The following is a 27,081-nucleotide window of genomic DNA, read 5'->3' as shown; positions in this document are numbered from 1 at the left end:
CAGGACCATCACCCCCTCTCACCATGGGCACAGGGACACAGGGTAGGTGTGAGCTCCAGTAACAGACATCTTATTTGGCCTTTTGGTCACAAATCTCTCATGGCAAACAATGAGCACCTGAAGGGCTGCTGGGATTCCTGGAGGATTCTCAGGATGTGTCAGGCAGTGTCAGGAGTGGCCAGCTCACTCCAAGCATGCTCTGCTCCTCAGCGCAGCCAAGGATACAAACCAGCACCCAGCCTCAGCTCAGACATTGTATCAACACTGTATTTTCAGGTACTTTATCAGGTGTGCAGCTTGCAGGATACCACACTCACCTGCTGTGCTGCTCACAGCACAAATCACCAAAGGTGTTAATTGCTTCGGTCTGTGTTACAGTCACAGAATCGTTTGGCTTGGAAAAGATGCTCGAGTCCAACCATTGATGTAGCACTAGCCCAAGTGCCACATCCACGTCTTTTGAATCTCTCCAGGGATGGTGACTCTGCCACTGCCCCGGGCAGCTGTGCCAGTGCCTGACCATCTTTTCAGTGAAGAAATTTCCCCAGTATTCAGTCTGAACCTGTCTTGGCTTAACTTCAGGCTGTTTCCTTTCCTCCTGTCCCCATTCCCTGGGAGCAGAGCCCGACTACCCTGGCTGTCCCCTCCTGTCAGGGAGTTGTGCAGAGCCAGAAGGTTCCCCCTGAGCCTCCTTCTCTCCAGGCTGAGCCCCTTTCCCAGCTCCCTCAGCTGCTCCTGGTGCTCCAGCCCCTTCCCCAGCTCTGTTCCCTTCTGTGAACATGCTCCAGCCCCTCAGTGTCTTGTTGTGAGGGGCCCAGGACTGCCCCCAGGACTGGAGGTGCCTCAGCAGCACCCAGTACAGGGGGACAGGCACTGCCCTGGTCCTGCTGGCCACTGTTCCTGGCAGGATGTATCACCAGTGCTGTAGGATGGAGAAACTGGCTCCTTGCTTGTCTCAACACCCTCTAAACTGGCACTAATTTTTTTCCTCTTTTGCATCTGAATGAAAATGAAATGTTAGGTCATGTTAATAAAACTTCTCAGATGGTCCACTCCCAAGCAGCAGGAATTTTTCACTCCTCTGTGCACAGCCAGGCTTCCTGTAGCTTAAAGAGCTGGAAGTTGTCCTGTCTAGCACAGCTTTCAAAGAGTTAACCAAATCCAGTCCCAGCATCTTAATCTGGCAATTTAAAGATAAGCTAAACAAATACCAGGGCTGCTCAGAGCCCCACTGAGCAGGAGAAGGGATTCTTATAAACCATTTTCATGGTGTAAAGCAGACACACAGAGGGAATCTAGAATGGCAGTTCTGTCTGAACAGCCATTGCTCCTTCATTCAAACCAAGGGCTACATCCATGTTCAGAGACAAAACTATCATAGTTACAGATTCTCCTGCTTTCCCTTTACACTCTGTTTTTGCAGCTCTCTTGCCATGTTGTCCAGTGCTTGATGCCCTGAAGAACCATTCCATCACTGCCAGCTGGAAGACAAAGACCAACAAAATAAAGAGGAGAGTGAAGTGGGGGCGATGTCTGGAAAATAAGAAGTGTTTATTTATTATAAATACAGATGAGCTAGGCATACAGTTTATCCTGCAGACTCTCCAGAAAGCCACACAGTGGAAAGCTGCCTCCCAGTTACTTCCCTTTTTCCACAAGACCAGGATGAACTCACTTACCCAGCAGCTCAGTGATCTTTTCTGCCATGGGACTGCACTGACATGTTCACCAGCAGTATCCATATCTGCCAAATGCAGCAATCTGTCTCCATGCCAGAAAACTCCTCTTGCCTGGTCAGACCTGGAGGTTTCTTAACTAATTAATTCTTCCAATGCTTGTTCAGAGCACAAAGGTGCGCAGGGGTTTTGTGGATGGGGGGGTGTATTCACAGACCTGACTGGGAATCCTGCTGCCATTTGAGAAAGGCCATTTTTAGAAACAGTATGGAATGAGGCTCTTCAGGCTTTTGTCAGAAATTGGGCACATTGTTTAAGCAACTACCTCTGGAATTTGTCCTCACTTAGAGCGTTGCACTTTGAACAAGCTGATGATGTGGGATCTGATAATTACAGGTGGCTCCTCCCCGTGCAGGGAGGGCTGGATATCCCCAGCATTGTCCCTGCCCTCTGCCCATGAACCTGTGCTGGACTGTGCCTGCAAGCAGCTGCTGAGAGTGGCTGTGCCTGAGGCAAGAGATCAGCACAGAGTTCATCCTTCAGCCTTGGGGCTCAGTTCTTCTCCAGGATTCTGGTGAGGAGTTCATTCAGCCGGTTCACCATTGGCCTGGGATCCTCATTCAGTCCTGCTGCAATCATGGCATTCTCATAAATCTGAAAAAGTGAAGAAAGCACTAAATAAGCACTAAAGCAACCTGCCTGAGGGAGGAATGGAATGTCACTCTCCAGGACCTGCATGCTGAGACCAAGAATGTCTTCTAGGGCACCTGCTAGGAAAACATGGACCACAAGTCCCAGAAATACCCAGGGACCACAGAAGAATGTGACTCTTGCCCACTGTAATGGTTCACCCTCTGTTCCCTGCCATGCATGTCTGCAAGCTGGTTCTGGGAAGGACAGTGCTGCTTCTGGAGAAGGTCTGGCTCTCACCTGGTCGAGCAACATCTGGGCCAGATCAGGCTGACTGTCCTTCAGCTCGCTGAGCTTCTTAATCAGAGCATGCCTGTAAGAGAAAGATCAACACTGAGACTTGCTGATTTAGGACATAGTGAGAAATTTACTTCCAGAATGAGCAGCTAAGTCACAGTAGGTTACCAAAGTGAACTTCCTTGCTCCTGTTCTGGGGGCTTCTCTCCCATCTGTCCCTCTGGTCCCCAGAGGGCAGACACTGTGTGTGGAGGGCTCATGTTGAAGGTGCCATTCAGCCTCACAGATTAAGGCTTTGTGGCACCCACTGCACTTAATTGGCAGCACTCTGCTAATTGGCTGCCTTACACTGCCTCCTCTCTGCTTCCACTTTTGAGAGGCTGCTGTATCCCAGGCCTAGTGCTGGTGCTGTCCCCCTTACCCTGTGTTGATCTCCAGGGTGGGCTGCAGGAGCTGGGCTCGCTCCTCCTGGGTCTTGGCCAGTTGCTGCATGCGCAGGAAGTGGCGGGCAGCGCCCATCTCCAGCACGGTGATCATGGCAGGGTGCGTGTCCAGCCGTGTGGTCACCTGTGGCACAAGCACCAGTCAGGGCTGCCATGGACAATGCACATCTTAGAGGTGGGAAACTCTGAGGACTTGGAGTGTCCTCAGCACATATCCACACCAAGCCTCCACATGATTCATTCCCATCCTACAGGAGCTCCCTAAATCAGCAGGAAAGATGGGAGCCCAAATGGCCCCACAGTCCACAGGCAGTGGGCTGCAGCTGGACCCAAAGCATTCCTTGCCAATCCACCTTTCTAGTCCACAAGCAAGAAAAGTCACCTGCCTGTTGTGGTAACCTGAGCATTGACTGCAATATGGGCTTTGCTCAATACACATTGAGATGTGGTTCTTCTGCTGCCACACTGACCATCCAATGGCAAATACCAGCATCCACACCATTTACACACAGGAGGCACAGAGAAGAATGACTTCCCACAGGGTCCAAAGAAAAATCTGTGGCAGCAGATCCCCAATCACCTATCATCTTTTTTCCCTAGATCATTACCTCCAGGATCTCCTGTACTCAGTCATCCAGACACAGAATACCCACCTTGACTCCAGTGACTCGAGAGCCTAAGGCATTCCTCATCCAGGCCATCAGATCCTCAGCCTCCTTCTCTGTCAGACGTTCTCCAGCTGGGGAGAAAGAGGGCACATCTGAGTGTGCTTCTATAGTGTGCAATGGACAGTGAGCTGAGTCTCCACACTTCCATTTCTCAGTTCTCTTGTGGGAATGGGAGTGCAGCACCACTCAGCACACACCTACATATCCTCATCCCAGAGTGTGCCATACCCAGAGAGGGCAGGCTCATGCCTTGCCAGGGGCTGTCTGCCTGTCTGGGCACCAGATATATGCATGAAGTTGAAATAAAATCATGGCAACTCCACAAATGACATTTCATTTAACATTGGATCATGTGAGATGAAACAAATCTGGAAAAACTCTTAAGTTGCCTCAGACCATGAGAGTGGGAGGGTGGAAGGCTCTTGCTCAGGAGCTGCAAGAGCAGGGAGGAAGGTGTCCCCTCACTGGTTGCTCAGGGTAGCAGGACAGTGTGCAGAGAAGCCTCAGAGTACCTGGGCGGCTCTCCTCAAACTTCTCTTCCTTATAGTGATCAACAACAATGTCTGTCTCCACAGAGATCAGCTTCTTCTTGTCAAACTCCCGGAGGTGCAAGAGTGTCAGCTCATCAAACTGCTCATAGCAGAACAGCACCTGTGCCAACAAAGGGACAGTAACATTGGGATATAACAACATTCTCTCCTTCCCAAGGCAGCTCTGTACCAAACAGCAGGAACATCACACGAGAAACTCAGAGGTTCAACCCCACAGTGACTATCAGGGCCTGACATGAAAGCAAACCCTTGGAGGGATTTGTTACCACAGGTGGCAGGTCTGCAGCTGAACAAGTCCTGCTGCCCAGGGAAAGTGAGAGCCAGCACTGATTCCAGTCCTGAGAGATCCACCTACCCACAGAGGACAACTGTAACACCATTATAGCCCTGCACAGCAGCTCCCAGCCTCCTGCTCTGGGGTCCAGCAAAGGTAGGAACCAGGTATAAGAACCAGGTGTCTGTACAAGTGCTAAATCACAGAATATGCTGAGTTGTAGGGGACCATCAGGATCATTGTGTCCCAACTCTTGTCCCTGTGCAGCACACCCCAACAATCCCACCCTGTGCCTGAGAGCATTGTCCAAATGCTTCTTGGACTCAGACAGGCTTGGTGCTGTGAGCACTTCCTTAGGGAGCCTGTCCCAGTGCCTAACATCTCTGCATGAAAACTTTCTCCTGATATCCAACCTAAACTCCTGAGTCAGCTCCTGCCATTCCCTTGGGTCCTGCCACTGGTCATGAGAGTGAAGAGATTGATACCTGCCCCTCTGCTGCCCCTTATGAAGATGCTGAAGACCATGTGAGGTCTCCCCTCAGCCTCCTTTTCTCCAGCTGAACAGACCAAGTGCCCTCAGCCACCCCTCATACGGCTTCTCCTCCAGGCCCTTCACCATTCTCATGGCCCTCCTTTGGATACTCCTAACAGCTCAATGCTTTTTTTAACATTGTGGTTAAGATGTATGACAGGTCCCTCCTGGCCTCATGCCACAGTCTGAGCAGAGGCAGAGGGGGCCAGGCAAAGGCACTGCTCACTGCCCTGCTCAGCTCTGAGAGTCAGCCCTGACCACTGTGCAGCAGCTTAGGGTGCTCCCCTGGCTGTGGCACCACTGCTCACCCACCTCCATGTCCTTCTTCTTCATGGCCTCGAAGTAGGGGGAGTGCTCGGCCAGGTGCCGGTTGGGGGCACACAGGTAGTAGATGTTCCTGCTGCCCGCCTTCATGCGCGAGCTGTACTCCGTCAGGCTGGTGAGCTGCCCCGCGGGCAGCGCCGACGACTCGTAACGCAGCAGCTTTGCTATGTCCTCCTGCAGAAACGTGCTCCTGTGAGCTCACTGAGCTCCACCCCACCCCTCCCAGCCCCAAGGATTCCTGTGCCTCTTGGCAGCCCGACAGAAAGGCTCAGGGGATTCTGAATCTGACCTTTCCTGCTCCAGATATCAAAGAGGCAGAAAAGTGACCTAGCCAGGATGTAGGACAAGCTCTCCTGGAAATGAGAATTAGGCAGAAACAACAGGAGGGGAAGGCCCATCTTTGTTGCCTGTTGTAGTTGACATTGACCAGGGAGAGCTGACAACAGTGTAGGTACAGAGACTCTGCAGGGGCTCAAAATAAATGGGAAGCAGCACCAGTCAGAAAGAGTGAAAATTTAGGCACTAGAGAATCCACAGGTCTTGGCAGATGCAGGAACACAAGTTATGGGCATGCAAGTTCCATGGGGAAGTAGCAGTCTCCCGCACCCCAGCTCATGGTAATCGTTCCCATCAGCTGCAGTGTTTCAAGACTCCTGGTACCTTGACATCCTGCTCTGCTATCGTGACAATCCCCTCTCTCATGAATACTCCATACTCCTCAAAGAATTTGGCATATTTTTCAGGGTCCTTCTTGCTCTGGTCAATGAAAAACTTGATCAACCTCTTCTGCAAAACATCACGGAGCTTCCTGCAGGAGGAACAAGCCTTTTTAGAGACAGCTGCTAGAGCAAGACAAGACATTTTAGGTGAACATCTCTCTGTGCAGAGTTGTCATAGTCCACTGTCCCCTTCCCCTCATGGCTTTACATCTTTTCCTTGTATCTCAGTCCAGAGATACTCTTGCTTACCTGATCAGGGCACTCTCCTGCAGCAGCTCCCTGCTGAGATTCAGGGGTATATCCTCACTGTCCACAACACCTGGAACACAGAGCACCCCTTGAACAGTGACGCAAACACAAGTGCCAGGCTCAGGAGGGCAGCCCCTGCCTCATCCCTGTGTAAGCCATTGTCCACAACCTGCTATTCCTGCCACACACACCTCTAAGGAAGCGCAGCCACTTGGGCAGGATGTCTGCAGCTTTGGTCTGGATGAGGATTTTGCGGCTGTAGAGGGCAACACTGGAGCCCATTTCCCTGCTGATATCAAACATGGATGGTTTCTGCAGGAAAAGAGACAGGAGGTAACACCAGCACTGTGCAGGGGTCCCACATCACACTGTGACCTTCCCTACGATGCTGAACCCAACGAGAGCTGAAATCTTGGCTCTCTTCCCTAGGGACCTACCTGAGCCATCCCCCTGCTCCGGTCATGGCTCAGTACCCCAACTACCCTGTGGCACCCAGCCCACGGCAGAGACACCACTCTCGTATTCCTCCCTGCAGCCATAGCTGCCTCCTCTCCCTAAGGAGCTCTCCCATTGTCCCTTTGAGAGCAGCTAGGCAGATGTGCCACGTTCCCAGGACAGGACACCTACTTGCTCAGGCACGTAGAAGATGCTGCGGATGTTGAGGGGAGCGTCGGTCTTGTAGTGCAGGATGTAGCGGGGCTTGTCGTAAGCCTGAGCTACGAAGCGATAAAACTCCTCGTGCTGCCACTCACTGATGTCCTTGGGGTCCAGCATCCACAGAGCCTGTGGGGGAGCAGGGAAAACAGTTCTCAGCAGCTCCAGGATGCTGGAGCAGGGAAACAGGACCTTTCAAATAGACTGCTCTGCACAGCCTGGGAATGAGATGTGGCTCAGGTACATTATCATAGATTAACAAACTACTGCCCCTCATCTGGCCTTGGGCCACCCTCAGAGAAAACTCTTGTCCTGCAACATATATAGGGCAGCTTTCTTTAGACCAAAACAAAAGGGATTTGGCTAACCTCCTTTGCCAATGGCCATCCTAGGCAGATCCCACAGCTCAACTGACTGGCTGTACTGGTCAAATTCTCAAGGCCTGACCAGCAAGCAAAGGAAAAGCAGAAGTTTAAGTGAGCCTTTTGCAACCAACCTGCCTCTCTGATGGAAGACACTGTCTCAGCTAAGAGCTTATGAAGCAGCTCCTGCACTGCCTGTTTCCTGCTGATTTGTTCAGCAGCTTTTGAGATGCTTTGTGAACCACTGCAGGGTCACTGCTCCAGCACTGTTTCCCACATGAACTCATGGGCTGAAGCCATGAGCTCTAGCTTCCAGCTGCTGCTGCTCTAACCCCCCAGTGCTTTCTGAAGCACTCAGCCCATGCTCACAGCATGTTTCAGTTTCCAGTAGCTCAGCAAAAGTCTTGAATCTAACAAAGATGTGGGACTCAAAGCAGAACTGTGTATTTCCAGCTGGGTGAAGCTCATCTCAGTCACTGCCTCTCTGTCACTCAAGCCCAAATGAGTGACAGGAGTGATTTCTGGGGCCAACACAAACATCCAGCCCACCCTGAGAGCCCAAGGGTTTCAGGTCCCTGGCAGCCCTGAAATCCTTAAGGACTCCTCTGCCTTGGAGCCTTGTTCCACAGGTGGCTTCTCCTCATTTCCAGCATACACAAGTGTCCTGGAGGGTTTGCAGGATCACAGGTAGGATTATGGACTCACTGGGAGCTAAGGTGTTCTACAGTAGCTGTGTTAGGGAAAGTGCTGCATTCTCAGGGGCTCACTTATATCAAACAGTTATCCCAGTTAGACCAGAGAAGCCCCCAGCTCCATGCTGTGAGCATTCAGGAGCTCATTGAGGAGAAACCCCACCAGGGAACCAGCTGCAGCTCTGTTTACAGTGAACTGATGCTGATGTGTGGAAAAACACAAAGCCAAGTTCCTGGATAAAGAAAGGCATGAAATGGGAGCATAATGAGAATAAAGCTGTTGCTGTAACCCAAGGGGAAACAGACTTTCTGATAAGAAGATAAAAGTCCATGACTCTATTAAGGGCATTTCACCCCTTGCTCTACTACTGCTCTTCTCCAGGGAGCCTGTTCTATTGATTGTCACACAGAGAGAGCAAACAGCTGTCTAAAGCTATTTCTGGTTTTGTAATTTAAGGGGCACAGCTAGAAAGCCTTTGGAACAGAAACACTATTATGCAGGAATTCAAATAAATAATCAGTGACTAATAACACCAATTACAGAACCTCAGATAAATTAACATGGCAAAATGTTTAAGTACAGTCTTGAAAGTCTGTGCAGTCAGTGCCACATTCCAGGAAACAAAAAAGCACACACATGCTCTCTACCTGCTCTCTTAGGTGAGAAAGCTTTGAACAATCAGAAGAGGAGATGTTGGAGGAAAATGATTAATAGATTTCTGTTTTAAAGATAATTAATTTGTCCTAAGTGATGCCTGCAATTGTGCCAAGAACATCTGAGTAAAATGGATCTGGCTGCAGTATAATGCCAGTGGTCAGAAAATGCCAGCATCAAGCAGTGCTCAGCTAGGAGCTGGGAATAAATCAGTCTATGAGCTGAGCTGCTAAAAACCCCCAACCACTCCCAGTGGCTATTCCATGTGAAGGACAGAAAGAACTGCAGTGAGAGGTGTCAGCACACCAGCAATATGAGCAATCCCTACAGCACTAACCCATCACATGGCTTTATAAGCACTATAAAGCACTGAAATAATAATTCAGGAACAGGGAAGACACAGATCTTGCTGATCTCCAAGAATTTTCCACAAGAAATGCAAACAAGCTGTTGCAGGTATGAGTTCAGCTGGATTGTCTCCTTTTGTTCTAATTAACTGATCACTACAAGGTCTGTGATATCCTGGACAATTCTCCTGATTTCCAGGGACAGCTGCAGCTTTATGCTGTTCCCTGACTCCAGCAGAGCATTACAGTGGTTCATCTCCATGAGTGACCTGCCTGTGGCCTCCACCTCACCTGTAATGTGTTAATTCTTCTCCCATTGAGGTACAGGGGGAAGCTGATGAAGTTGCTGTATTTTGTCACCACCTCTGGAATGGAAAGAAGATACAGAAGGGTCACCTTTGTGGAAACAACACAGCAGGAATTCCCTCAGCAACAGCAGGTGAAAGGAGTTGCAGGAGAAGAAAAAACCTGTAAATTCACCTCCCACCTGCGGGCACCAACAGACTCCACGGAGCCCCAGGGGTAACAGCATTCCCTTCCTCTACTCACCCTTGACTCTGTCTTCATTTGCAAACTCTTTGCAGTCTTCTTTGAGGTGTACAATAATCTTAGTCCCAGCTCTGACCCCAGATGCTTCTGCAATCTCAAACATCCCTGAACTAGGATTAGAGAAAAAACACCGAGTCAGTTTGTGACACCCATGATAGGACAGAGAAATTGTTTGTTCAACTAAAAGCACACACAACACCTCAAGGGCAAGAGGAAAAGGCAAAAAAGTCTTGAATGTCTGAATGCTCCTTGTGCCTCTGAGAAACCCCAAAAATATGTGTCTGTTTTCCTCACAGAGACTCCAAACCCAGGACACACTGTTCTGCAAAGACACTAGCTAAAAACCCAAACCAGTCTGGTGTCTCAGTTTTCTCAAGAATTTAAATAATGTAATAAATTCTTTATTCTGAGGAAATTTAAAGTGGATGCTGAGCTTGTCACCTTCAGAAGCTCCAATTTCAAGCCCACAGCTTTGCCATCCTAGATGTTTGCAACTTCAAGCAAAAAGCAAAGGATGAGCACAGTTGTGACCCACGGGGAGATGTGCCTGCAGACCCCTGCACAGGCTCTGATCTCTGTGGGTGCCTCAAGCCAAACCTCTTAGGCCAAAGAGGTTCAGTCTGTCCCTGTGTGTGGGGCCCCCTGAGCTGCCTGCCTGCAGGGATGGAAGAGGGGAGGCAGGTACACTATCCACAGCATGCCTGCTCTGACAAAGCAACTCTGTCCGTGCAGTTTCCACACAGGCACACTGGGCCATGCTTTGTTACTGTGTATAACTTGAGCAGGACCTGAACCAGTCAGCCAGGTCCTGAAAGAACACCAAACCCTGTCTTTCCACAGCTTTCAGGCTGTGCCTGGTCTCGACACAGCCCCCCATGCTGCCACCCCCCTCTGCAGCCTCACCCGTCAGATGACCAGTGGTAGCCCGGGCTGCCCGGTTCTGCTGACTGTGAGAACACCTCCACTTTATCAGCCACCATGAAGGCTGAATAGAAACCCACTCCAAACTGGCCAATGATTTTACTGCTGGCTTCAGCCTGGCTCTGCAAAGCTTCTAGAAAAGCCTACAGGAACAAAGGAGACACAAAGCGGCACACAGTGACTTCAGGTTGTGATCAGTCTCCAGCTGGGCTCCTCAGGCACTGCAGCCTGGCAGTCCAGCACCCTCACCCCATGCTCCTGCATCAGTGCTCTGAGGAAGGCTCCAGGGAAAAGGGTTTCCCCACAGGAACTGCACCTCTGGAAAAGGGGAGCACTGCTTAGAGCAGTAAAAGGAAAACAAGTGAGAGCTTGGTCAGTCAGGAGCAGGAAACCTTAAAATGGTGCCTCCAGAGATGAAAACAAAAATTAGGCACACATGTACAACATCTTGCTGTGGGGACATAGAGCTACTGCTCCCTTGGACATGGGGTAAATGCCAAGTGGGTGGGTGCCCCTGTGTAAGGATGTCTAGGCAGGAAGGTGTTTGGATGAGGGCAGTGGGTGCAGCAGTGCTACACACAGGGCCTGCAGCACTGCCTGGGCTCCCTGGGCCTCCCATAGCACAGCAGAGACCACTGAAAGCCAGAAGACTCCACAGGCAGGTTTCACCTTCCAAGAGGGGTGTAAACTCACAGCTTGACTGAGGGCCAAGAGACAAAACAGAATGAAAAATTACTGGGAGAACAAAAGTGGTTGTAACAAGAGTTTTCTAAGGGAGGGAGAAGGGTCCTCATCCCAAGTTACCTTGGAGCCTGATCGAGCAATGGTACCAAGGTTAGAAACCAGCTCCTCTTGGGTCATCCCAATACCTGTGTCCTGAAAAGAAACAGCAATTGCAGCTGAAATATCAGTCAGAAATCATTGCTCCAGCAAACAGCACCCAAGCAACTTCTGCCTCCAACTCCCACTCTCCCCTTCCCCTCTGAGTAGTAAATCCAACAGCAGACTTCAGCTGTGACTCCATCTGCCCATGGGCAGGAACACAGACTCAGAGGGAACAGAGCTCCAGGGGCAGCCACAGCTGCCTATAAACCACCAGAAAGCTCAGTGACTCTGGCCATTTTCTCAAGGAAAGACAAAACCATGCCAGGACAGGTTGGATTCTACATCCCTCTAAGAGGCACAGGATGGCACTGCAGGAAAGAGATGTGAACCCAGTCATGGCCCACAGTGCCAGATACAATGCACAGAGACACCCTCCATTCCTGAACAGTTCTGAGGGGGAGCTGAGGAGCAGTGAGAAGCAGCTTGTTTGCAATCTGCAGATGTGGAACTGATGCACTCACACTGGGAATCAGCGACAGAGCAGTGAATCCCTTCACTCTCACATGATGCAGACCCTTGTCTGCAAGCACCACATGAACTGATCTCCATCTGCTCTGCCTTTCCCCCCTTCTTCCCCTCACCCTGTGCTCCATGATGTGAGTATGAAGCTGTCAAAGTCTGGGAGAGCTGGGTATCGCATTCCCATGGGAACAGCCTAACCCCAGCCAAAATACAATGCAGTGGCTACACTCTGTGATGCTCTGCCCAAGCTCCAGAGGCACACAGCTCCTTGTCATCCCCAGGTTACTCCAGAACTGCACTGCTGCATGCAGATAAACATCTCCCTGCAGCTCACACATCTCAGGCAGCAGAGCCTGCAGCAGCACCACCCAGAAAAGGCTGTAGTAAGTCTCAAATCTGGCTGCAACTTCAATTTGCATGACACCACAAGGCAACAAAGGTAACAGCAAACCCCAGCTAGAAATGGCCACCCTCTCACACAGGACCCCAGCAAAAATCTTGCCCATTCTGTTGTCCAATGTGTTTTCAGACTTGTTCCACACACATTTTCCACAGGAGCAAAGGGCAGGCTACTGCCCTCCAGGATGCCACTCCTAAGAAAAAAGCACCATTCCCCCTCCCAAATCCCAGCAGCTTCTCTACCTGACACAAGCATCCCAAGAAGCCACTGTTACATGTTCTCTGAGTCACTCTCTGAGGTGAAAAGTAGCCAAGTGAGATGAGAGGATGAGGGATTCAGCTCTACCTGAGTACCTGTGAGCATGGTTATTGCAGTAGAAGGCAGCTGGCACATCCAGAGTGGGCTCACACATCCCCAGTGCCTTAGCAGGGGTGGGATTTGGTGTGCAGGGTCAGCAAAATCAGCTGCAACGGAGGTGAGGTGCCAGAGTGACCTCTGCCACCCATGGAACACTCACTGGGCTTATTTCTACCAAAGTAAGCTGGTATGTATTTCATACCTACAATACAATGTCAGTATGGATTTGTTACTCTAGTGTTTAACTGCACTGAAGGATTGGACTGTTCAGCTTGTGAGGTGCCATGTGGGTAAGACATTTTCCTGCACCCCCACAAGTCACGGCGCAGCAATACCTTCCCTTGGTTAAACACAGTAAGGCCAGTCAGCCCACTTGGCTGAGAAGAGGGATGATGCCCAGTAAGATCTCAACAGCGAGAGATCAAAAGCCAAAAAAAACAAACAGCGTATGGCAAAATCTCAGGAATCTGACATAGTCCCTTCCCCCAGGGAAGAAAAAGCCAGAAAGAACAGCTTTCAGCATCTGGTTCAGTTTTTCTTCATGCCAGACCCTGAACAGAACTCTGATCCACTTCTATTTATAGCACAGCATGTCATTCCCAAATTCCAGTGTGTTAAAAAAAATACATCCTTACCCCATAAATTTATTTGGCTATTGAATTCCTAATGCCCTGCCAAACTTACTGCAGAATGCTTAATGACAATTCCTGAGGACTACTTTGATGAGGGTGAATCTCGTGAACAAAGAAAGCAGGGCTCAGAACAGCCAGGATGCTGACAGGGAGAGTGGAAAGCAAAGATCCTGGCAAAGCAGACATTCCCTACTGCAGGAAAACACCTGGGTGGAATAGGATGGAGACACCATCAAGATTCATCCCAGCCTTGCCATGTGCACATTTCCTGTAGCTGCCCTTTGCTCCCTTCACCACATGGAGCTGCTCAGGGGAACGGGAATAAAGCAGCAGCAGAGGAGAGATGGGAGCTGAGCTCTGCAGAGCAGCAACTCTGCAGTCATGGGAAGCAACTGAACCTGCCCATGAGCAGCTCACCTCAGGCTGGGCCCACACAGTGCTGGCTGCTCCAACTCCCATTAAATCCAAGGAAGGAGCTGGTGGAACTTCTACTGCCCTTCTCACACTGCTCTGTGCTGCACCAGCTGCTGCCCAGCCGCTGGGAATCTTCACCAGGAACCACCATGGCATCACACACCTCCTGCAAGGACCTTCTACCCACCACCATCCAGCCTTTGCTCCACTATCAGCTTTACAACTTTTCTTCCCCTGCACACAGTTCTAGCCCTCCCTTCAGCCTGCAAGAAAAGCTTTATCAGGCTGACCACAGCCAGAGCAGAGCTATTTGTAACAGCACAAAGCAAATTGTCCGTGGGGCTTCTCAAATTACAAAATGTGAGGGATATGGTGAAAGTTCCATGTGCTAAATGTTTCTCCACAGCTTGGAGAGACCAAGAGACAGAGTTCAGTGCACTGGCCCTTCATTAGCTGAAGTTTAATTACAGAAGACCTGCTGAACCACCAGCAGTTATTCAGCAAAACCACCACCTCCTCATCTGGGTGAATTTCTCTTTTGGTACTTCTTAGGGTGCAGAGTAAAAATCCTCCCTCAAACCTCCCACTATATAAGACAATACAGAGGATGCAGAGCTTCAGACCACGAAGGGCTGGTGGCCACAAGTGTTGAACTAAACTCAGTAACATTTACCCCAAAAAGACAGCAGCAGAACCTTGTTTTTAGCACCTTTTTATGTGTAGAGACTTCCCAGGTCCAAAGCTCCTGCTGACCTGCACCTTTGGGCACAAAGGGCCTTCTGTGCCCTTGGTTTTAACCCTGTGGTGAGGGTGTTGGATGTTTGCAGACACGTGCTGTGTAAGATTAGTTTAGCTTTGCTCATTACTTGAGTCAGATTTAAAGTATTGCAGAGCTTCCTTACATCTAACAACTCATTAATCAGCCATTAACTGCTGCCTCTGCCATGACTGCATCGGAAGGAATGCTCCCATTTAGAGGTACCTGGCTGAACTGTTGTGTCTTTCACTTGGTTTTGTTGCAAAACAAACACTTGAAACATTTATTTCCGTGTAAAGCCTCAATGGGGCATCAGAAGAACACTGACTATATTATAAAGACATGCTGCTTTCACCAGTTGATAAGGTAATAAAATCCCAAAATGTCTGATTAGCAAATGTGCCCACTGTTATTTAAATACCTTGATTAAAGACTTAAAATTCACAAGACCAGAACAGCAGCTGCACTAGAGCAGCATTCTGGTTTTGAATCATTAAAGCATCTGCGGCAGCAGCAACCAGCAGATGAAAAGCCAGAATAAAACTGATGCCTGTGAACACGAGGTAATCTTGGCCTAGTACATGGAAGTGACCCAAAGCAGAGAGCCTGAGCTTTCCTTTGCAAAACCACAGGCTCGGCCTCCACCCATCCAGGTCTAAATACCTGCTGTCCAGAAAAGCACTGCCTTTCATCCACTTTGAATTTCCCATTTTTATACAGGATATGCTCTTATTCTGCCATGAAGAGAACTAAACGATTGTGCACTTCCTTCCCTGTGGCACAGGTTATTTGAGATGTGTTTATATTTCTGGGCTCATTTGTTAAATGTGATGCAACCTCTGGAAGCTGTATCCCATCCCTGCAATCTGTGCCACTTTTCTGTAGGTTTAATTCCACCTAGGACTTGGTGAAGCACAGCCAGATTTACCCCTCTATCTCCAGCTGTCCATCTCCTGCTTCCTCAAGCCCAAGTGACACACAGATGCTGCAGTGCAGGTCACCCTCTCTGCTGCAGCCTGGTCCCACAGGGGAGGGAGAGCTGCTCCCCACCTGCCCAAGCTCTGTGGGACACAAGGGTGCATCTGCAGTGACCTGCCACAGCCCAACCAGCGCAGTCCTTGCAGCACAGCACAGCCCTTGTTGCAGGCTGTTTGGAACTGGTGAGGCAGGAGAGATCTGCTCAGCGATACACAGAGCTGTTGCAGGGAGGAGTGGTGTTTGCAGTCATTTTAACTCCTCCCAAACACAGCAAACTGGTGATTTTGTGGCTTCACACACACTGATTTTGGATGACGGCAACAGAGAGATGAAAGCCCAACGAAGGGAACTGAGCAGCCCAAGCTCTGGCAGTGACTCCGCTGCTTTCCCATGCTAGAACAGCAAGCACACTTCCTCCCCCAGCAGCAGCAGACATCAGCTCTGTAAACATTTCAAACCATTTCCTCTAAACTGTCCTAGCCCTAAATTAAGCATCAGCAAGGAGTAGGACTGCAGCCCCGAGCTCACACATCACCACCAGGACAGCAGCACGGCAGAACTGCAGAGGTCCAACAGCACCAGAGCACAGAAAAGTGCCTGTCACCTGCTGTCACCTGGTACAGGTGCTGAAGGTGAGCTCTGTGCTCACAGAGCCTTGGGGTCTGGAAGAGGCTCTCTGTTCCCACCTCAAAGGGTCCAAAATCACATCGGTAAAGGCTCAGCACGTGGAACTGCAGAGCTCTGCAGAGCTCTTCTCATTGCAAACACACCCCTCACATTTTCAAATGGATTTTCTTAAGCACTCTGACCTTGCAGGCTGTGGTTGCTACAGATGGAGCTGTCCTAGAAACATGAGGCAGTTTTCAAAGGGATGGAGGAAATGGTGGAATTTGCTAAAACAACAGGACTTTGGTGAAGGAAGCAAGGTGGTGGAATTCAGTCAACACATCCCTCTTAGCAGGTACTACACTGCAATGCTCAGGTGGAATATTCCTGAATGAGGACATTCTACCAGAATTCTGAGTTTTGCTGTGCTTATGGCTGAAATTCAGTCCTAGCAGAGAACAAGGAGAACTGCTGTCACTGAACAGAGATGAGGGTAGTCCTACAGCAGATCTACTCAATCCCCCAGGAATGTGCCTGTAAGGCCTATCACACATTACAGACCTGCCTTTTCTCAGCTCAGTGAGACACAAAAATGCCATAGGGCTTGGAAGAGCAGGGGAGAGATTCAGCAGATGCAGGGGCACAGAGCAGCATGAAAATCTGAGGAAAATGATCCAGGGGTCAGAGTGAGACAATGGTACCTTTCTAGGAATAAAAAAAGGGGTGATTGTTGCTACAGGTCATGTATGAGGGACCTGCTGCCTTTTTTTGTTGGTAGGTTCTAGTGGGTACAGAAAACAAAACAGTGGGTAAGGGAAGATCCATCTCTGCTTCAATCACTGCAGCAAGCTTTCTTTCACCTTTGCATTCCTGAAAGGCAGAGAAATGTTCTGAATGAAGCTTGTTCACAGTAATCATTATAGGCAGTTTGCTTCTTCAAGAAGTTATAAATAACCCCCTGGCTGGAGGTAAAGAGCTTTCGGCACTCTGGAGAAGGCAAAGCTATTAAAGAGATTGGAGCAGCGTTGTTCTCACTGCTCCCCACAGCCCAGGACTGCTGCAGTGAAAAGCTTCCTAGTTAAGACTCATTTAATGGCATTAGAGAGGCACTGGCAGCCAGGCAGGGGGTTATAAAAAGCCCAATCCTTAACCCATCTAACTGGAATGGCATCCCAGGCAAGGTGGGCAAGCAGCTCTCCAAGCAAACTGCCAAACCAGGAGAGAGCTTCCACAGGGACAGGGCAGGAGAGGTAACAGTGTCCTGAGGGAGTCAGATGCTTCCTGTCCACTGCAATCTGGAAAGGGAAAGATGAGAGGCAGGAATGACCCCCTGCCTGGGGCTAAGGGAGGGCTCCTTAAACAATTGGTGTTACATAGGAGTCAGAGAACTGCAACAGCGTGACAGGAACAGCAAAGCCCCTGCACCATGGTTTGAGAATCTCTGCTTGGTGATAGCGCTGCCCACTGACAAGCACTAACTTCCCCATGGCAACTGCAGCACTTGTTCCTCAGAGGAACAGAAATATAAAATAACTGTGCAGCCTCCAACAGCCCCCTGTGCCTTTGTCCCATGTGAAAAATAGCCTGTGTGCTCTGTCTGTGCTGTATCTCCCCTGGACCTGCCATGGTCACTCAGGGCTGCCTGCTTCATCCTCCTCCTCCTCCTTCTCCTCTGCTCTTCTAGGAATGTCCACAGCTACACTCGTGGCTGACACAGCTCCACAAAGAAAATGAATGACCAGTTTGCCTTCTTAACGTTAGGAACTTTGCCAAGAAAACACCAAAACTGAGGCTCAGCCTCCCACCCTGGACAAGAGCCATCAGCAAGACCAAAGTACAGAGAGGAGGCCCAGCTCCACTTCTCTCTTCATTCTGTAAGCTGCCCTTACAGACTGTCTCACTCCCAATCAGCATTTTGTCACCAGCAGGGACAACCAAAACCTGGGCACACGGAAGTGCCCAAATCTACAGTCCTAACTGTGCTTGAGGGCAGAACCTCAGCATCAGCTGGACTCAGCCTGTCCTGGAGCAGGAAGAGATAGGCAGGAATTAGAATACAACTGGCATTTCCCCTCCCACCCAGGGGAGAGAGAAGGTCTGCAAGCAACCAGGTAACACCTCACACTTAAGGAGGTGCATGAAAACCTCCCCAAAGGTCAGGAGGAAACCAGATTCACAACTTACCCACCAGTGAGACACAACCTGGTAAATGCACTAGGCAGGGGTACTGGGAGAAAAGCTACTGGTACTTCCCACTAGGGAAAGAAAGAGCAGCATATTTTCCTATGGCTACAACAGGAGAATAGATAAAATGCTGGTTTCTCATCAAATCCTGAGGTTACAGCCCCATGAACCAGAGTCCAGCTGTGGACAGAACATTCTTTGGGCAGTCCTGGGGACTGTGCTGCTGCTCAGCTTCCAGTGACTCTTCACACGACAAAGGCCAGTGAGGAGAGCAGCAGGGAATAACACTCTGCTGTTACCAGAGGGAACTACCTGGATGGTGATGGTTCCCTTCCCACTGTCTGTCTGCAGGTGGATCTCCAGCTCTGGCAAGGCCTTCCCCTCTGTCATCAGCCGGTGCCGCAGCTTCTCCAGCGCGTCGCTGCCGTTGGAGATCAGCTCCCGGATAAACACCTGGGGACAAGACACAGCCTGACCCTGCAGCCTGGCCCTGCCCCTGCACAGCACCCCACACACCTGGCAGCTCACTGGCTCCACAAACTAATTCCCAGCTCCCCAAACTGGGTTTCCCCATCATCTGCCAGGAGAAGTTTGTCCAAACTCAATGTGAAACTCAAGGCTCACAGAGCCACTTGCTATACCTACAAATTGTTTCAAAAAGGCGTTTTCAAGGTGCCTTAATAAAAATCATTTAGGAAAGTCTGACATGAATGCTCAGGACTCACTGGGAACTGAGCAGTTATTCTCCCAGTTCAACCATTTTGGATGTATTCCTTGACAGAGATGGGGCTTTGCCAAGAGAAAACCTCCCAGCAAGTTGTGGGCATCTTACCTCTTTCTCTGAGTACAGGGAACGGGCAACAATGTCCAGCAGCTTCTTTGTTTCAGCCTGGAACTCATGTTTAGAGGCTGTACCTGGAATAAAGGTTAGGGTTGTTCAGTTTGGAGAAGAGAAAGTCAGGGAGCACTTAGAGCCCCTTCCAGTGCCTAAATGGGCTCCAGGAGAGCTGCAGAGAGACTTTGGACAAGGGTCTAAAGTGACAGACAAGGGGGAATGTCTTTACACTGCTAGAGGGCAGGGCTAGATAGGATATTGGGAAGAAATTCTTCCCTGTGAAGGTGGTGAGGCCCTGGCACAGAGTGCTCAGAGCAGCTGTGGCTGCCCCTGGATCCCTGGAAGTGTCCAAGACCAGGCTGGATGAACACATCTGTACAGCCACCCTGGCAGGCAGAGAGCTGTGCCCACGAAGAGAAACCTCCTCAGAAAAAATAAAACTACAAAACATCTCAGCTGAAAGACCATCCTTGGCCTTTTAAAAACAACAAGAGGCATTAGAGAACTCCTTTCTCCTCCAAGAGGCATTAGAAAACTCTGGGAAAACAGAGGGATAAGCCACAAGTCCCATATCACTTCTGCCATGCCTTGCTGGTGAGGATGTACATCCCCCAGGGATGGGGTGAAGCTGGAGTGTGGGCAGGCAGCACATCAACCCCAGCAGGGACTTCTGGCAGTCTCAGAAATACTTTCCAGGAAAAGCACAGAGGCACAGAGTTAAGATGTTATTTCTGTGCTGGAATAACTCATTGCTCAGACTGCTTTAGAGCACCTCTCCCTGAAGCTGTGCAAAGCAATTCATTCTAGCTAAACGAGGGACTCCATGTCCATATGAAGGACACCAGGACTCTCATCACACCTCTAGGGTCTACAGCAATGACCTGGGCACGTACAGTTTGCTTCTGAGACAGAAAATTCTTTTCAGCCAATTCCAGTGCCTGTGGTGCCTCCACACATACACATGACCATCAACTTCCTGGCTAAGCCCATGGATGCAGTCTTGATGTCCTTGTTTCTCAGGAAAGGCCACTCTGACCTCCACACCCAGGCTTTGGGAGGTAATGGTGCAATACAGATTGAAAGGATGTGATGACCAATACCTGCACTTCCTCCAGAGGCAGCAGTACTGCTGAGGAGGGCTCACCTACACCACATCTTGAGCCAAGTGCACCTCAAGAGTGTCCCCACAAGACAGCTGTGCCCAGGCTCACCTTTCACGTTCTCTGTGTTGCTGATGATGGTGTGCAGGGGCTCTTCCTCCTTGCTCTCTGCTGTTTGTGTGCTGTACATCCGGACAGCAGGAATGCTGGAGGCAGGAATGTTGTGCTGGAGACTCCAGCGGTGGAGGATTTGTCTTTGCAGACATGCTGCTCCTTTTGCTAAAGACACAAGTGAAGATATTTCAATCCACATCACAAGTCCAGCAACAACAGGAGCACTCCTCAGAGGACCCACCTACGTTATCCCATGGGAGTTACACTGTCTGAACAGTTCCTTCACAATCCAACACCCACCATTCCCCTTCAGAATTGCTTTCACTGCAGAAAAAGGACAAGTTGCTGCTTTGGCTCTTCTGAGTTAAAATTTTATCCAGAAGATGACAATTAGCAGCTTTCCCACCAAATGAACCAGTCAGGAAGAGGCAGTCTGCAGCTTCCACTGCTGTTAACTGGCTAAGCTGAAGACAACTCCCACATCACTGCCTGTGAAAATATGAATTGGCAATAAATATTTGGCTCTTGACTGTCCAAGCCCAGGGATTACATCCCCCAACAAAGCTGAGTCCAGAGCAAGCAGCATATGCAGTAGCAGCAAGGCCACCAGTCACAAAGAGAATGAGACCAGTCAAGAAATAGCACAAACCCCCTTAAGGTCAGGGATTCTTAATTCTCCTCCTTTCATTATGTCCAGGTGAACCCAACATCCCCCCTCTGTTGGAGGATGAATCAAAGCCAAACTTGTCACAAAAAGACTATTGCAGCACTACAGACCTCTGTCCAAAGCCTGTTCTCCTTGGAGTGATTTCTGAATTGCTGGGAGAAGGGCCTGTGCCAGAGCAGGACCCCAGAGGGTGAAGACCTGACCCTGCAGCTGCCCTGGGGGAGGTGGCATCTTGGCCTCCCCCAGTCCTACAATGAACTTAAACAGACTGCACTGATCTGGGAAGCAGAGGAGGGATCAGGACACCCTGGCAGAGCAGATGTGGCTGCAAGCAGTGACAAGCTCAGATTTTCCTTACAGCTCCCTCTGTGCCTGTTGGCTGTTTCATCCAGCAAGGGAAGGAGGCAAACTCTACACCTGGCATTTGCATTTAAAGAAAGGGGTCCTTTCTTTAGAAAACCACCCAAAGACTGAACCAAACCCCATTAGTATGGTGAGAGTCCCAAAGCACATCTGTGACCTCCTTGGACACAACTTCCATGGCCACCCCCTGCCCCCCACGCCAGCAGACACGCTGGGGGAGCTTGGCTCCCTCCTGAACCTTTCTCCACCTTGACACAGTCGCCGAACAAACTCAGCATTCCAGCCTTTTCACCAACATCCCTCATCCCCTAGCTTAGACTCATTTCACAAGTGCTCTGCAAACCTCCTGCCCCCCACAGCAGGTCCTCTCAGTGTGGTCATAAAGAACAGGTCTTGCTGCTCCAGCCATCATGCTGGGCTCTCACTTGCTCCAGACCAGCTGAGCATGAACCCCTGAGCTTTAACAGCACTTCTGTCTCCTGCACCTCATCCTCAAGAGCTGGCAGAGGAGGCTGTCAGTCCTCATTCTTCCTCCTCCTCCTCACAGAAAGCTTTGAATCAAGATCCACTTCTCCAGCTAGAAGCTTGAATGACTCCCGAGTCATTCTGCCCTTAAAGAGCCCACAAATAGTTCTAAATGCATCTGAACACCTCCCACACACATAACTGTGCTCTCTGCGTCACGAACAGCTCTGCCGCATTATTGCAGGACAATTCTGGAGCTTCCATTCCACTGCCTGTGCTGGGATCATCTGGGAAAGTGGCAAGGAAAACAACCCGGGTGCCTGAGGTGGGAAGCAGCAAAGCACTCACTGTCCAGCCCCTCAAGCTTCAGAGGCGAAGGGCCTGCAGCTCAGGGTTTATATATTTTAGTTATGTATTTACATCTTTTAGACTCATTTTATGCTGGGTGCTGCATTCTACGGAAGCACAAACACACACAAACACATTTCCCAAACAGTAGAAATAAAAGAGAGAATTTTGTTCCCTCCCTGCCTCCAGAATCCAAAAAAGACACAGATTATTAGCAGCTTAAAACCTTAAGGTCACTTCTATCATTAGATGTCCAGGCAGCAAAACCCCAGAGCCCCTACACAGGTCACCCCCAGCCCATGAACACCAGTTGACTCCAGAAACTACAGCTATTTATAATTTTATTTCTGGCTATTTATAATTGTTGATGTAGTCACATTTTTTGCCTCCCTACCTCCAAAGCACAATAATAAATCACCACCCATCAATTCGGAAGTTGCTGTCGGATTTGTGCAATGTTTGGTCTTATCATCCTTAATTAACAGCCTGTCCCATGCCAGGGAGAGACACAGCTCATTAAATACAAACTGCAGCATCTTCAGCCCGTTTGCCTCTCCACAGTCCTTGCCTGGAGCAAGGGAGCAGAAAAGGCTCCTGGCTATTCTGGGTATAAAACCACAATTATCAGCACACAACAGCTCTTGAGAAGCACCTGCTGAGGTAACAGGTTATGTGCTACTCGTAATGAGCCTCAGAAACAAATTCCTAAGCCCAGGGACACAGAAGGAAGGAATGGCTCTTGCCCCAGATAAGAACTGTGATGTGTTGGGGCAAATCAGGTCTTTTGATATTGAGTTAATCAAATGTGGAGCTTTACCACACCCCTTCCTAGTCCCATCACTGAGAGATGCAGAAACCCCCATCACTGCCCAAATTTCACTTCTCATCATCCCAAGTGATCCTGTGCCCATGGCCACAGACCTGCCTCACACACTCACAGCAAAGACAAGGACCTTCAGGGGCTCCTTTCAATCCAGACACCAGGAAGCCTCAATGATCCCCCAACCAGCCCCCACAGGAAACATCCCCTTCTGGAAAAAACACCGCAGTGAGCAGAACACCAGCCAGAGATTTATGGTGGGAAACCCTGCACAAAGCAGTTTGTGGCTCAAAACAAAGGAGAAGAATTTGGGTCAGCAGGAATTACCATACCAGCTCCAGGCCGGGCAGCTGGGAACCCGGGGAAGCTCCAGCAGGGAAGAGCTCCAGCAATTAACACTCCCAGCTCAGACCTTCTTACACAAAAGGGCTGCCTAGCCCCAAGAATCCGGGGAGAAGAGATTCCCTGACTGACCCACTCACACCAACATATCTCCCGAAAAGCTCTGCACCAGCTCCAGCCCCTGAAATTGTGAGTAAAACCACTGCCTCTGTCTGATGAAGGAAAGGGCAGCTGGCCCTGCAGCCTGCATTGCACCGAAAGGAAAACACCTCCTGCCCCTCCCTCTTTATCTCCACCCCACACAGCTTCTGCTCACTGCTTTTTCCCTGAGGGACCTGAATGACAGGTTAAGGAATAAAACTCTGGCTCTGCTGGAGTATGTCTAACCCACCAGAGGCAGCAGCTTTGTTCCAGACATGGATGCTAACAAGCCTCTGGGGATTTCTGCAGAGGAAGAGCTGGATTGCCCAGAAACACCCAAGTGGCACTCTGTGACACTATAAATCTGACAACCCGACCCTGAAAGTGACCCTATTTGTCACACAATTTCCTCTGTCACATTATCTCTTCCTAAGCTGCAGGGAAACCACAGACCACACCAAAACCACACAGACCTGTCAATTAGGGGCCACACAACAGACAAGGAAACACGGAGCTGCTGGCAGGACACTCCTCCCCAAGCTTCATGGCACCTTACAGGCACATTTCCAGCCCACGAGAGCCTTGATAAGGAGCATATTCCATACCTGAGGATAACTTACATTTTCCTAGCACTCACTCCTGTCAGCTGTCTGAGGTGAAACTTCAAGTGCACCCCGGGGAAACACAAACCCTTCGGGCTCATCTGTAAAGTCCCCTGCTACTCACACGGCCATTGAACAGCAATGCTGCTGCCTTCTGCTCTCATGTACCTGGGCTGCACCTCGTGTGAGCTGGGACGTGCACCAGGACACGATACACGATCTGAGTATGTTGTGCAGCCTATTTGAGCCAGCAGGTGCCTCCGCATGTCCTGTGCACCTTACACAGGCCAGGAGATGAACTGGGAGTGCTGTATGAACCAGGACATAAACATGGATATGTTACACACCCCTACACGAACCTCACCATGCTACACGACCTGAACATGCTGTACACCCTGTATGAGGCAGGATGTGACCCTGGAGCCGCTGGTTGCCCTGAACGCGCTCTCTGCCCGACACGTGCCCGCGCTATTCCCTGTACAGGCCCATAAAAACTCGCCCCTCCCCAGGAGGGACCGCTGAGCCTTCTCGGGTCAGTTCACAGGCGCTGTGCGCGCTGCTCCCGCTCCGCCGAGCGGCCACGGCCGGCACCAGCCGAGAGCGACGGGCACTGCTTGTGGGACACGGACCCTCCGCACCTCCAGAGGACGCACAAGGCCGAGCGCAACTCCGGGCACGCGCGGCCGTCCGGGCCGAGCCACGGAGGTCCGGCCGCCCCCTCAGCGCGGGGGCCCACGCCCGTCACGCCGCCCTGTCCCCCTCACCTGCGGGCGGGCGCAGCCAGGGCACAGCCCCGGAGCGCCGCAGGGCCGCGAGGAGACACCGCCCGCCCCGCGCCGCCGCCATGCCCGCGCTGCCCTCCCGCGGCGCCCGCTGATGACGTCACCGGGCGAGGGCGCGCGGAGTGCCCCGCGCGCGGGCTGTGCGTGACGCGCGTGCGGTGACGTCAGCCTGGCCCTCAGTCCGCGCGTGCTGCTTCCCTCAGGGCTCCTCTGGGTGCCCTCCCGGCCCCCGAGCCGCTGTCCTCAGGGGCGCCGGGGCTCCGTCCCCTCCCGGCCCCCGAGCCGCTGTCCTCAGGGGTGCCGGGGCTCCGTCCCCTCACGGCCCTGCCTGGGTCCCCTCACGGGGGCGTTCCCAGGGCTCTGCAAGGAGGTCGGACGCCGAGCCCATGACACCGTTTCCAAACCGCTCCTGTTACGATGGTTAAAATCCCGTTCGTGTTTCTAAGGACTTGCTAGGAAAGGGACAGACATGGGTCACAAACCCTGCTCTCCCTGTGGAGACGCCCCGGCGGGGATCCCACAGTGAGCGGCCTCGGGAGCCCATTGCACGGGACGGGCCGCGGCGGGAGCTCGGCAGTCGCAGCTGGCGGAGCTCGGTGCGCCCTGGCTCTGCCCGGTTCCCCACGGAGGGGGCTGAGGGCCGAGGGAAGGCTGCGCCGGGCTGGGAGCAGCCCTCAGGAACCCCCCGTGCTCCACACCTTGGCCGGGCACCCTGCTCGACTCTGGGCCAGTTGCTTAACATCTCATTTTTCCATTTCTCTGAAACTCATCTCCCGGGGCGGTTTGAGCATAGATAACCGAGATCTAAGGGGCCGCGGTACTGAAGAAAGGCTTTGGATGGGATGCGGGTGAGCGAGGAAATGAAGCACTCTGGCGAGAGCCGAATTTGGAACGTGCGTGAGAGCAGAGCCTGGCCTCGATGAGCACCACAGCCAAAAATAAAAGATGGAGCAGGTCTCTTTCGGTGAGCACTAACCACTTCCAGACCGAGGAGCTTTCAGGAGGGAACCGTGCCCACCGAACAGAGCCAGCTTTGTAATCCCGGGCCTGGGGGAGCTCGCTGGAAAGCTCCGTGTGCAATTCACTCGTGCTCGCAGCTGATGTTTTGGGACTATGCCGAGCTGAGTGCTGTTTTAGAGGTTCATGTCTAAGAAACACCCGCACGGAGCAGGGTTTGTGGGGCACTCGATGTTATGAATTAGGTGCAACACATCACTCCGACAGCCTTCCGCTGGCTGCATTTCCACCTGGAACCAACTCCAGCCCTTCATCGAGATTCCCTGTGCTGCAGCCAAAACCAAAATGACTTCTGAGCCGGTTGCAAACACTTCCCTCTGTGCTGTGCTCACTGCTACCTCCCGCTGACCCCACGGCACTCCTGAGAGCTCTTGTACCTGGCTGTGAAACACCTGAATCCTCCTCCTGCCTCACCCTGGCTGTGCTTTCACCATTAGCCCTGAGATGTGCTCCTGCAGGGATCGAAGGGGATCTGATACAGATCCTTCCCTCTGCCCAGGCTTTCAGTTATCCGGGGTTTGGCTCCAACTGTCTTCAATCACTGCCCTGGCAGCGTCCTGCTCTGCATTTCAAATTCCCGACTGTAGAGAAGGGCGGGGCAGCACAGATTGCCCTGCACAGCACCTCTGCGGTGCTCCCCCAACTCCAGGGTGGCTGCTCCATCTCCCTTGCACTGGAAGAACCACGAGCTGAAATTTGCTCTGGGAGAAGCACCCGTCGCACATCCAGATCACCCTGTAAACCATCAACTGATGTCACTTACTGCTGTTCACTGCCACAGGCTAGAAGGGACAACATCTACTGCAGCCTTTAGCAGTGACTGAGGGTGACCCTCCCAGCCTGGTGGGCAAGAGGGCTCCTCTTCCTCCCCCTCGCTCGAACGCAGCGGGAGCAGACGGAGCGGGGAGCGCTCACAAAGTGCTGTGGGCAGATCTGTGTCCCGGTGGGACAGGGATGAGCCATGGGGGAAGCCCAGCTGTGCGGGCAGCGAGAGGGAAAGCTCCCAGCCTGCGGCAGCAGCAGCGGCGGAGGGAGCAGGAGCCAGCGGCAGAGCGGAGCAGGGTGGGCAGCCCGGGAAAAGAAAAAATCGCTGCAGCTCGGCGTTCAGATTTAAGCACCTTCTTCCACTCCAAAATTCAGTGAGGGGAAGGTCTTAGCCACCCTCTCCGGTGGTAAAGCTCCTGGACCAAACATCAGTGCACTCTCGCCTTATAAATTCCCGTTTCTAGGATGCTGCTCCTTCGTGACCTTACCTCCCCATCAGACA

General features: G+C 51.3%; 1 protein-coding gene across 1 annotated transcript; it reads right to left on the bottom strand.

Moving 5' to 3' along the window:
• Positions 1–1,532: 1,532 nt before the first annotated feature.
• Positions 1,533–24,861, bottom strand: TRAP1 (TNF receptor associated protein 1). Its single transcript, XM_033074287.2, has 18 exons — positions 24,780–24,861; positions 20,265–20,432; positions 19,051–19,133; positions 18,531–18,671; positions 11,348–11,419; positions 10,526–10,686; positions 9,623–9,732; positions 9,365–9,438; positions 6,991–7,146; positions 6,555–6,675; positions 6,364–6,433; positions 6,056–6,203; positions 5,384–5,569; positions 4,227–4,365; positions 3,700–3,785; positions 3,025–3,170; positions 2,607–2,679; positions 1,533–2,330 (listed from the first exon to the last, which is right to left on the bottom strand). Exons 1-18 carry the CDS (start codon positions 24,859–24,861, stop codon positions 2,229–2,231), a joined length of 2,118 nt encoding a protein of 705 aa, XP_032930178.1. The 3' UTR covers positions 1,533–2,228.
• Between the last annotated feature and the right edge of the window lie 2,220 nt (positions 24,862–27,081).

This window comes from Catharus ustulatus, chromosome 16 (genome assembly GCF_009819885.2).
Source record: "Catharus ustulatus isolate bCatUst1 chromosome 16, bCatUst1.pri.v2, whole genome shotgun sequence".
NCBI classification, from domain to species: Eukaryota; Metazoa; Chordata; class Aves; order Passeriformes; family Turdidae; genus Catharus; species Catharus ustulatus.
This window is presented reverse-complemented; position numbering and strand designations above follow the sequence as displayed.

Bases quoted from the DNA above. Each gene is read 5' to 3' on its own strand.
- TRAP1 (XM_033074287.2), bottom strand. From the start codon at position 24,861: ATGGCGGCGGCGCGGGGCGGGCGGTGTCTCCTCGCGGCCCTGCGGCGC. The intron at 11,420-18,530 runs GTAGTTCCCTCT...GTTTCTTTTCAG, and splicing joins AGGGAACCATCACCATCCAG to GACACAGGTATTGGGATGAC. The intron at 9,733-10,525 runs GTGAGGCTGCAG...CTCTAATCCTAG, and splicing joins TACCACTGGTCATCTGACGG to TTCAGGGATGTTTGAGATTG.